Genomic DNA, 12,072 nt, shown 5'->3' on the forward strand with positions numbered 1-12,072 from the left:
TTGATCGGATGCATACATATAACTTGTTTGTATTTCAATTTGACAATTGCATTTGACTGGTTATTACATAATTATGTTTCTCAAATGAAACAGTTGATGTTAAAACAAGACAAAAAATGATTGTGATATATTGTTTAGAATTATTAATCGCGACTGGTGTATTTAATGTATACATATTTTTATTATTTCGCATACAAAACGTGAACAAATATGTATCCAAATAACCAATAGGGTGAAATTGTACAATTCCATCAGCGAGATAATAATTTATAATGTATTTGTATAATTTAATTGGTTTCTTATATATGGAAAAATTAAAGAAAAAATGACAACAGCAATCGTTCGCCTTGAAAAGCGTTCGTTTAATCAAGAGGTAAAAATATAAGGGTTATTGAGTGTCATGGGAATTTGCAAAACAGCATAGGTTAAATAACAAAACCACGTATAGCCAATACCTATTTAGACATTAACAAGTAGATATATAGCGATTCATCGATTTTACTAAAAGTTCATTAGCATCTGTGATCTCAAATGAACAAAATTCACGTTAAAACAAGGTTTTATTTGTTAACACCATGACGTTTAGGATCACTATTGACATAAAATTAACATGTGCGTGAATTGAAATATTTCTGATAGGATCCAACGCATATTTGTAAGTTTATTTAATCGACTGCAACACAAATAATATTGTTGTATACCTAGTCTAATAAAGATACATTTGTTATTCTATTATTCATCACTTCCGATTGTAAAATCCCAAAATACCTATTCGGGCTTAATTTTTTATGCAATTACTATTTAACGTAACATATCCCGACGGCGCTTTACCGTTAAATGTTCATTGCGTCTTGGTGTTCAACAAATTACACGGATTTTCATTTTAAAAAACTTAATAATTAGTAAATACTATAAAAATAAAGCGAAAATGATGGTGATGAGCGCTTGATTTTTCAATAAAATCTGCAAGTAATACTGTTGATTTCCGTAAATAGCATTCGACCTCGAATTATATAGCTCTCCTTAATGAGCAACCTTTACTATACCCTTTAACTGTCTACGACATTTATGTAATATTTATCAAAAGATATCGAGATATTTGATTGACTCATTGAATTATCCTTAGTTCATTCGATCTTTCTTAACGAGTGTGTAGTCCGAAGAGTCGGATTGGACGACCTTGAACTTCATACTATTTATGGCATCGTAATCGCCACCTGTATTGCCTTTGATGTCATCACCTGTTCCGTCTGCGTTATAAGCAGTGAGTGGTATATGATTATAGTCGCTAATGTCATCCTTCACATGGGTTAATACTGCTAAAGTTGTATCGTAATCGTCATCTGAAGCCTTAGCCCCTTCCTGTCCTTGTATTCCTTGATCATAATCGCCTGGTCGGCCAATCTTGAGTTTGTTGTAAATATTGTCCGGTTTTCTGGCATTGAAGCCTGATGTTAAAACATTGGTTGTACAGTCATAATTACCGTTCTTCTCAAAAGATTCACCTGTCTCTTGTAGGGTGTTATAATCTTCGTCCATATTTGCCTCACTTGCTTCATTGTAACGTTCAACGTTGTCTTTAATAGATTGCTCACATTTCTCTAGGATAAAATAATTATGATTAGGCACATTCTCTTCAATGCTTTTCCCGTGACTCTTATGCTCTTCCAATTCCGGATTGTCTTCTAGATGTTTCTCATTTTCTGTCTTTTTATTGCAAGGTATTGATCCTCTAAAAAAAAAACAACCGTGTTATTCCGATACACTACACAACAGTTAGAACGCATAAAATAAGTAAATACATACACATTCAGTAGCATCAACAGGGCATTATTGTCACCGCTTCATTGGCATTGATTCATATTTCAGAGGATAGTGGTCATTTGCTGTACATATGGACCAAAACAATACTTATTGATGAACCTGGTCGTACTTTTAAACCAGAAGCATAAGAACATTAACATTCTGAGTCACGATAAAATGAGACCAAAAAGCGCTTTATTGTTTTTGTTTTAGTTTTTCAAAATTGAAATTTAAGTTTCACAAATAACATTACATGTTTGTTTCGTGTATTTTTTCTAAATACAGAAAATAAAGTAGACACCTTGTTGCGTGTATGTCACATGTCTGTCAGAGGGGACTAACACATTCATAAATAACTATAAATTATACATTAAATAAATCTTATTGGTATTTATATACAATACATTTATCTAATTGGTTCTATTACGTGATTTGATATATTGTATATGTATTTAAGAGTAAACACAACTAAAAATTTAGATATTAAAGGGAGATTATACGATTTTGTCAAATATTTATGAATTTATATAAAATGTGTAAAAAAGGTATTATACATATATTTCAATATAAATAAAAATAAAAGTTAAGAACAACATGTGTCGAAAAATCAAAATAAGCCAGATATTTTATTCTGAAATCGAAAATGTATGTACAATCGAATTCGCAAGCATGTATATCAAGCATGTACGATTTGAATCTAAATTTAGTTTTACGGATCATTTTAATTTCCTGCAACGATATCTATTCATACGACACACGAACACTAACTCCGATCCTAAAAAAAAGACGAATGCTTCGGTTATTGTAGGAAACTATGTACGAAACATCTTCGTCGCAATTGGCTCTTGGCACTAATTTGTCTTTGCTGCATTTTATGAAATTCGTCTTCAATGTATAATTTTTACTGCCTATTTTGTGTAATTGTAACATATTTTTATCAATATATTACAATTTAACACATATACAAATCGTATAATCTCCCTTTAAAAAATCACTGGAACTTATAAAACCTTCCCGTCATAGCATTGGTAAACAAACGTATACATCACACAATTATTTGATATTTTACTGTCAGTTTGACCATAGCCTTTAATGAAGTATTATTGTCTGCTATTATATATTATATTTGCCTCATTATTTTAAAATCTGTAAATGGACTGGAATGTAAAAGCTGGGGACAGGTTCCTCACGAAAATAAATTGTGTTTGTGTGTATTGGCATTAAAGGTTGTTCACATCATCTCGAATAGGTGTACAATTAAGTAAATTCATAACGTATGTCTCGGCATGAATACATGAAAAACAGTTAAATGTGTAACAAACCTCTTATATAAGACAATCACAAGTACTCCAGCGATCATGAATATAAATCCGATGGTGATACCAACTGCGATAGCAACAGTCGATGTTTCTGTAAAGAAACGTTAATTATTTATAACTATAAATTATTTACATGACTACACGAATTAATATTGGGTTATCATCAATGATGATTTATTTCCTCCTGAATACCAATAGCTATCGGTTATTAACTTCAAGGTATACTATTGTTAACGCGACATATTTAAAATCGGTCAACATAAACAGCAAGTTATTTCCAAATTGTGTAGAACCCTTTAAAGTTATATATTTATGGGCGAATACGACACTTAATATAATAATATGTTCTTTAGTTTTCATACTCTTCTTCAAGAGTAATTGTAACCTTGTAGTTATTAAAATAATTTTGACGCTAGCATGTTTTTATCAATATAAATTTTAATTTTAGCTTGGCCATACTTACTTTCATGTATGAGCAGAAAACGAACAATGTTACCACATAAGCTAAAACCTCAATATAAGTGTAAAATTCTATTATAACACTTCTCGACTTATGGAGGAAATTAATCTGCCATAAATACAATTATGATAGATCATCATTCGTTACGGCTATATCATTTTGTTAGCAAAACTTTCAGTAAAAATCTTAATAGTAATTGTGCGCAAACACTGTTGTGGCAATTTAATAAAATAATAATGTTTAAATGACTAGGTTCAACTAAATGTTGTAAACATCTTTTAATGCTTGCTTAAATGATAATGTTTCTGTTGCTTCGAGAAATATCCCAGATGATCAATATTTAAATTTGTAATGCAGCAATAAAAACAAACAAAATATGCACAATTACCATTAGTATTGACTATTGCAAATATGTATTACCCGTTTGGTGATCCGAACGTGATACACATCTTTACAATATTTACTATTTGCACATAACATTTCATTCTCGGTGAACAAATTAAAATATAGGTTATGAAACAGACAATTTATATCGACGTTTTAACGTAAATGAAGAGTTACTGGCAATGTGTACCTTGAACTTGCGATGTTTTGGTATGTTGTGCTGTTGACATCAAAGTCGTAGTCCATGAAGTTATTTTTGCAGTGTTTGATTGTGTTGCAGCTGTTACACAAAACTGATCTTATTGTTTCGATTAAAATATTTAAACCAATGACACACATAAATAAAGTTCAGTATTAGTTTCTGATATTTCATTTAGACATGTTTTGTTCACGTATATAAATAATATTTTATGATAAAGGCGTAACCATTTTTTTAACTATGCACTTTAAATGTAATGTTGACGCATGTATACTTATAAACGAAACAAAATTGATTGTTTACCATCTGCTGGTGGTGGTTGAGTGACCATCATGGTAAATGGTGTATTTTGTTCTACTGTACTTGGAACTGGCGGTACTAAAACAAATGAACATGAAATATTTACATGTTATTGTGTTATTGTTTGTCATTTCAAAACATTTGCATGATGTAATTAAATGGTGTTGTGCTCTAAACACACCCGATATAATATTAGTATACACATATAGATTACCTCCAATACAAAGTCGGTGTCTCAGTCTGTCGACCTTAAAATCAATGTTGCCGTCAATTGTAACGAATGCAAACACTTTCTCCAGAGCCCATTGATCTAAAATGTACGCATTCAAGTTTTTGTTCATATTATACACATATTAATCGGATGGCAGTCTGGTTTTCTTCCGAAGTAGCGCTGCTAGATTTTTAAGTATTGACAGAGGCCGTAAGGCCTAGGGCAACAGTTCAAACTAAAACTCTCGATACTGAAGGAAAACAATTTGACAGGCTTTTCCTAAACATAATTGAAGTCTACGTTTTATTAAATGCTTATTAAAATGATTTATCAGTTAATTAATGTAACTTTGCAATAACTTCTGCGCAGTTTAAATAGTGAGATATCATACCCAAATCAAAGCAACAGCACATAAAAAATGTTGCCTGCTCTGTTCAACAAAGCGGTTGATAGTTTAAAATGCGTTAAATAAGCATGTATCATGTGAATAATGTAGTGTAATGTGAATAAGGTACTTAATTTATATAACGCATCATCATATATTATAAATCTAGGTGGAGATGTTGCTGTTCATTATTTGTTATTATTCTTTTATTTATATTGACTTAAGTTTTTTTTTCCAATAAGTTAAACAAAGCCATTACCGTGATTGTCAGCCTTTAGCAAAGTATGCGTTTGTATAACCCCTGTCCAGTGAGGTTGATCATCTGATTGACGAAATGTCCCAAATTTCTGTCCATTTTGTATACTTTCAATTGTTGCCGGCATCAGCCCATTGTTCAAACAAACTATATTTGCTTCAGACCATGAAATCGGCAATTCATTCACATCTTGGACCGCAGCAACTCGGTTGTTATCTCAACAACAAAACGAAAAGATTTCCTTATTGTAACTGTGTATTAACCCATGACACTAGTAAATTTTTATTTAAAATTTAAATAAGTATTTATTTGTAAACATACAACTAATATAGTTTTATAAAAGGACCCCGTTAATATACATTTTAACACACTGCTGCAAAGGAGTCTATTAAATCGGCCACTGCAAGTTCCCCATTTGGAACTTACATAGTAATAGTCCAGGCAAGACAAACCATAAGTAAAAGAGGGTATGGCCTCAACTGAAACAGATGAGACATAACCACAATGTTGCTATGCATATATATACATATTATATATATACCATGTAACCATTTGCATATAACCACTGTGAAAAATACTTCAACATTCAAAGTCAAAAGTAAGAAAGTTTAGAGTATTCATACCTTTAATAATATTATAAACTGCGTACTTATTTTCTTTTCCACACATATATTGATGATCACAGCTGTAGGTACATGACGTTTCGTTTAGATTACCAAACTTCGCCATGCACACGCATTCGATATTTCCCTGCTGCTCAAAAACAAACATTGCAACTATAAAAAGACAAAAAAGAAATTACTCTTCGCGCTTTTTGATTCAGTTCTCCTAACATACGCAAGTCATGAACCTAGTTTTAAAGAGGGTAATTATGATTGGTACTCACATTTTTTATCGTATTACTGTGTGTTAAAAGTTAAACATTTCGCTGAAAAGTGAACTTACCGGCTAAAGAATACAATACAAATTCAAAAGAATAGCATTTTCCTAAAAAGCCTACTATATATCCAACAAATACGAGTATACTGACTTGTGATGTTTAAACCCCAAAGGCAGTTCCCATGCATAGATGGCAACAATCACCAATGCTTTTCACATGTATTGTGTCATTAGTATTGTTTATGGCACATCCTTAAGCATAAAAAGGGAACATGTATACTGATAATTCAAAACAAGATCCTCCTAATGTACATAGTAAAACGATTAAGCACTTCTTATGTCTATAATGAGACTTAAGAAAACTTATCTCGTCATAATTGATATACTCGTAGTTACCAAGATAGTCTAACGCTACAGTAGCGTTTAAGTAGCCAATCCAAACTCCGTCTGCTGGGATATCAGGCAATGTCTCGTTCATATTGCCAACCTCCGTGTATAGAATACTTCAATTTCGAAACAGCGAGCGTGCAACCTGCATCAGTCCAATTGGATATAGTGTAGATGATATCTGAAGCTGGAATATGTTGGATATGTGTTTTATTGTTATGGTTAATAAGCTATTATAACATCATCAATCTGGATATTTTTTAACATTTTACATATCAGCTTTTTAAACATTTTCAATAGGGCGTGTTGCATTGGAGTCATAGATTGAGTTGGACGAATACGTCGGCTTCTTTGATAGTGCTGTTTGTATTTCTTATGTGTATACATGGGCGGCCTTTTTTGTTCGAATTGATTCAGGTGTTTTCTGTCTTAGACAGTTTTCTTTGGGTGGGTTTGCTTAGGTGTAGTTATAGTCATGGAATCACTCGTCTTTCACGGGTATATTTTTTTGTAAAACCGAGACTATGTTAACATGCATGTGACTGTATTAATATCAAGTTCGTTATGTAAGAAAGTTCAGGTACGCTTGAAGAAGTCTAATATTTTCTGAAAACCCATATATTAAGTTTATTTCGGCTGTTTTTTGTTTCTATATTTATAAAAATATACGAGAGCATTTTTAGTTTGTTCGTGTGGGTATCGATGCTTTGTACGTTTCGTTACACCATACTTATCAATTAATTAAATTGGTATATGCACAAATAATTTATAGATTGTACGTTATTCATGTCGTCATAACTTTTGTTGAATGCATCGAATAGGCATACTAGTTGTACATCAAAACACACAAAAAAATCAAGATCAGTTTTAACCCGTACATTTTTTCTGCACTCTCCTTTTCTTTTTGAAATTGCAACTTCCTAGCAACTTCCTCGTCCACAAGCAACACACGTTTTCATTCTCAATCCCGTGTTACACCATTCAATATCATATTTGTATCATTATATCATAATTTAACCAATACGCTGGGTTATCCAAAAAAATAATTGTTTTTCTCATACTTGAATTCGGACCTCTACCATTGACCGGTTGTGCCGAGATACATTGTAATCGAATACAGCGATGTATTGACAACATTACATTTGAAATCGCCATACATATAATCTACAAGTTCTCCGATCTGTTTACGGTGGAATTGACAAATTTGACAGACTTTGTTGACGTTCATCGATTCCAATATTTTGCCAATACTTGAAAATAAAAATCATCAACAGAAAGAGAAAGTGTACATACAAACCTTTAAATTTTGAAATGCCAGCAATGAAAGACACATGTGTTATTGATTTAGTACATTATTATTTACACTAGTTGTTCCTATTTGTTAGAATACCGTTTTTTAGTTAGTGCTTTGTGAAATAAAAGAGTTGACGTAGTTTTAATTGTTAATGTAACGTGAACTTTATCCAGTTGATAGCGTAATCAACTGCAATCACATGCTGTATGCGAGTGAAAGAGATAAACAATTTGACCTTTCAATATTTTGAAGAACCAGTACAAAATACAGATCAGAATTAAAGTATCTCAAAATGCAGTTACTTAGTTTATAGTGAGTATACACAAAACGCATAATGCACATGTGTCTTGATATTGCAACGAACAATTACTTTTAAAGTGAATCTGTAATAATTAGAAAGTAGCTTTAGGCAATTAATTGTTCGTCGCAGTACTCTTACCCACACGAACATAACTTTACGGAGAGAACATATTTCAACATGCACATGGCTAACTAAATCAAATGCCTCAAGTGTACTTATTTACAACGACAATATTTCCTCAAAACTTAAGTCCGTTATGAAATTCAAACTTTTTTGCGGGTTATAACGCAGCTAATAATAAGTCGATGATTTAAAACTTTAAGTAACATATTACGCTAAAATCGACCAATGTTATGCAGATAAATTGTTGAGTCAAACATGTGTTGTATCATACTTCGTTACATACATTCTATGGAATGTAATTCAATTGAGGATTGCATTTCAACATAAGCATTTGTATTATGCTCATTCGTCTAACCATCTCACGATGTTCATATCAAGCATAAGTTATATCGCAACAAACAAAAGCTATATTAACATCTGAATATATGAATCCGTTCGTGTGGCATGACGAAAAATCCTATAAATGTTGATTACGTCAGCAAACATCTTCAATACATTGTAATGACTTAATACAGTACAACCTGTGCTTTTTTAGAACGAGTACTTACTGCAGTAGACAATATATATATACACAATAATTAAAGGAGCGTTTTCCACTTGAAAATTAAGCAAATCATTTGCAAAAAGTTAAGGAGATCTTCCACATAGTTAATGTTTTTATGGAATGGTTTATCCGCCAGTACATGCTTGTTGCTAAATGACAATTTCATATTTCTAAATGACAATTTGTATTCCTTATTGCCAACTCCACTTTGACGTATGATAACTTGCATTTGAATTCTGTTGCATTACAATTGTATGTTTGTTTCTTGCATTTGCTATAGAAACAATTAATATTTAATGCGCCTTAAGGCGTATGTTCGGTCCCTTAATGAATACTATTTGTTTTTGGTGTAATGGAATTTGCGTTCAGCTTCGCAATATTGAAATGTTAATTTATACCACTGCTATTTACTTCTGTGCTCGCCTAAGTGCAGTATACTTTGTTGCTTCGATGATCTTTCTATGCATGTACAGCGTTATTTTATTAGATAGAACCAATAATAACGTTCTAGCGCAAATATAATACAGGGAGACAAAAAAAAATCTAGCAGGTGTACGATAATTTCCGGCGTGAAGACTACTTTTGTGGAAACAATTATTTTGGCGTCCGAGCTTGTTTTGCTGATAGTAAATACCGCAAAGAGATGCATTCGATCAGAAAAGTTTATTTGAAAGAATATGATATATTCGCAGATTTTAAGACATAATGACACTTAGTTGTATGACCGCGTGGTCAGTGCTCGATACGCACGTGTTTGAATGTGTGCATACGCGTGTATGCGTGCGTTTATATATGCGTGCGCGCATTTGATTAACTTCGTGTTGCGTCATGCCTTGCAGCATGCTTAGTGCATATTGCTTTCGTTTTGTTGAATTGCTAGTGATAATACTAGTGTAATTGCTAGTGTAATTACTAGTGTAAAGTCGGAATGTACAAACAATATGTTGGTAACGAATAGCACAATACAAAAAGAATTCGTCATGTACCAAAATGTAATGGTAATATGTCATCATGGAGTTATGTCATTATGCTATATGCAATTGTCATTTAGCAAAAACGAATTGGCTGGCGGACATTCCCTTCCATATGTTTTATGTGTAGCATGCCCGATGCATATATATATATATATATATATATATATATATATATATATATATATATATATATATATATATATATATATATATATATATATATATATATATATATATATATATATATATATATATATACCACTCCAACGTGATACTGCGATAATGCTTTCAGAGTATTGTTTTCATTTCTACCGTTATATGAATGTATAGCATACTTTGAAGCGTAACTCTAATAACAAGACAACATAATTGCTATTTTATGAATAGTTTACTTTTTATGCAATTAATGTTTAAAAGCTATAAGTATAACAACATTGTTTTACAATGTGACAGTGAGGTAATAAATATGATGATACCAGAAAGTGTGTCGTCGTGAATCATTCGTTAACTTCTGTAAAGATCATCGGAGGGGGTAATCACGTGACAGATAAGATGGAGACGTCCATGCCGAGGCAGGCATTTTTCGTAGTTTTATACCCTTTATTACTTTTATTATTATTTTTTATGCCAAACTTTCCAGCCATATTAGGAAGAAAGTTACTGGCTTTTATATTCGCTCTATATCTCGATTTACTCGGTGCGAAATTTCTTAGCGGAATGACCTAATTAGGGCTCCACTAAGAGAATTTGCGGGGAGTAAAGTCAAGATATAAAGCGAATTTAAATACATAATAACGCTAATCACCATTTTACTGATATGTCTGGAAAGTGAGCGTCATTTACAAAATAAACAGAAGTAATAAAGGGTATAAAACGGCGAAAAATAACTGTCTCGGTATGGTTGCGCCATCTTGACTATCACGTAATTACCCCCTCTGATCATACGGAATCAAAAATATCGATGCGACTTGTTTAAAGGGACTGTCAACCAGATTGATGAAAAAAAATAAAAGTTCTAAAATTGCGGGTTTTTTACAATTATTAGTTTATATTGGTTAAACTATCACGACTGTTATGTTACATTACTTGAAAAAAGTGGTAAAGTTTTAATATTTTCAGTATATTCGGTAATACAATTTTACTGGGTATGTGTACCAGGTAACTACCAGTTAACTATAAATAACGCAAGAAGATTGATCATCATCGTCGCGTGGTAAACCCGGGAATTGTGCATTCGTAGTGAATTGTATATATTTAATATATAAAATTATCTATCTACTTGTGTTATTTATAGTGTGTATATCGCTATGCCACCTATTTTCGCGAAGTACTTTCGATTTCACATCGCGAAATTTGATTACCAAATATACTTTAAAATATGAACTTTTTCAAGTAATGTAATATACCAGTCGTGATATTTTAATCAATATTTTAATCAATGTAAACTAATAACTGAAGAAAATGCGGTATTTTAGAACTATTCTTTTTTCGTCAATCTGGTAGATTAATTAAAATTAATTAAAAATGGCCTTCAAGGTCGTCTGGATATATTTAAGAGCAAGCTTAATCAGATTTAGCAACTCTCGTTTGAAGCAAATCGAATGATACGTTGTATATGTATGATGTATTAAGTAGCCACTTAACGCGACATCTAAATCGATGAACTTGCTGAAATTGTACCTACTATTCAAACCAGCTAACTAATAAGGAACATGTTTTCTTCGGCCTAAGATTGTATGAATTTCTTAAAATATAAAACGGGGATTTCTATCCCCTTCAACTGATTTGAGAAAAGTACATCTTAACTTTTTATAAAGAATAACGGCTGTAATGTCGCGTAACTCCTGCTGTAGAGCTACGATAACTTTTAATAAAAGTGTCTAATTGTTGCGTGATTTATAACATCCTATAAATACATGTCCTCTTTGTTTTTATAATGTTTATCTTCTTACCATCCGCGAGTATTTATTATTTGTAATCTGTAGCATATAGTATTAGAGTATTTACATTGTTTGATACAGCGGTTAGTGTAGGTCGTTATCATATTACGAGCGTTTTTATCTGAACGGGGATTTTATTGGGTCGAATGTATCAACAATTTAAAGTCATCATGTTAGATACTAAGATATTCAGCGTACATATTTGTTCTGGATGCTTCTGAATGTGTTTAATTTTACATAAGATATTTTGTAAAAAGCATTGACATCTTCCGGGTTCAAAGTTGATTAAAGATGTATATACATAACACTGTAT

The 12,072-nt window shown here is 31.9% G+C and overlaps 1 protein-coding gene across 1 annotated transcript; it reads right to left on the reverse strand.

The window, feature by feature from the left end:
• Positions 1–336: 336 nt before the first annotated feature.
• LOC127838777 (uncharacterized) lies at positions 337–6,267 on the reverse strand. The gene is made up of 8 exons (XM_052366766.1): positions 5,941–6,267; positions 5,677–5,796; positions 5,321–5,533; positions 4,680–4,775; positions 4,469–4,543; positions 4,157–4,246; positions 3,126–3,213; positions 337–1,732 (listed from the first exon to the last, which is right to left on the reverse strand). The coding sequence occupies exons 1-8, from the start codon at positions 6,086–6,088 to the stop codon at positions 1,123–1,125; spliced, it is 1,440 nt and encodes a 479-aa protein (XP_052222726.1). The 5' UTR covers positions 6,089–6,267; the 3' UTR covers positions 337–1,122.
• Between the last annotated feature and the right edge of the window lie 5,805 nt (positions 6,268–12,072).

Source organism: Dreissena polymorpha, chromosome 7 (assembly GCF_020536995.1).
Source record: "Dreissena polymorpha isolate Duluth1 chromosome 7, UMN_Dpol_1.0, whole genome shotgun sequence".
In the NCBI taxonomy this organism is placed as follows: Eukaryota; Metazoa; Mollusca; class Bivalvia; order Myida; family Dreissenidae; genus Dreissena; species Dreissena polymorpha.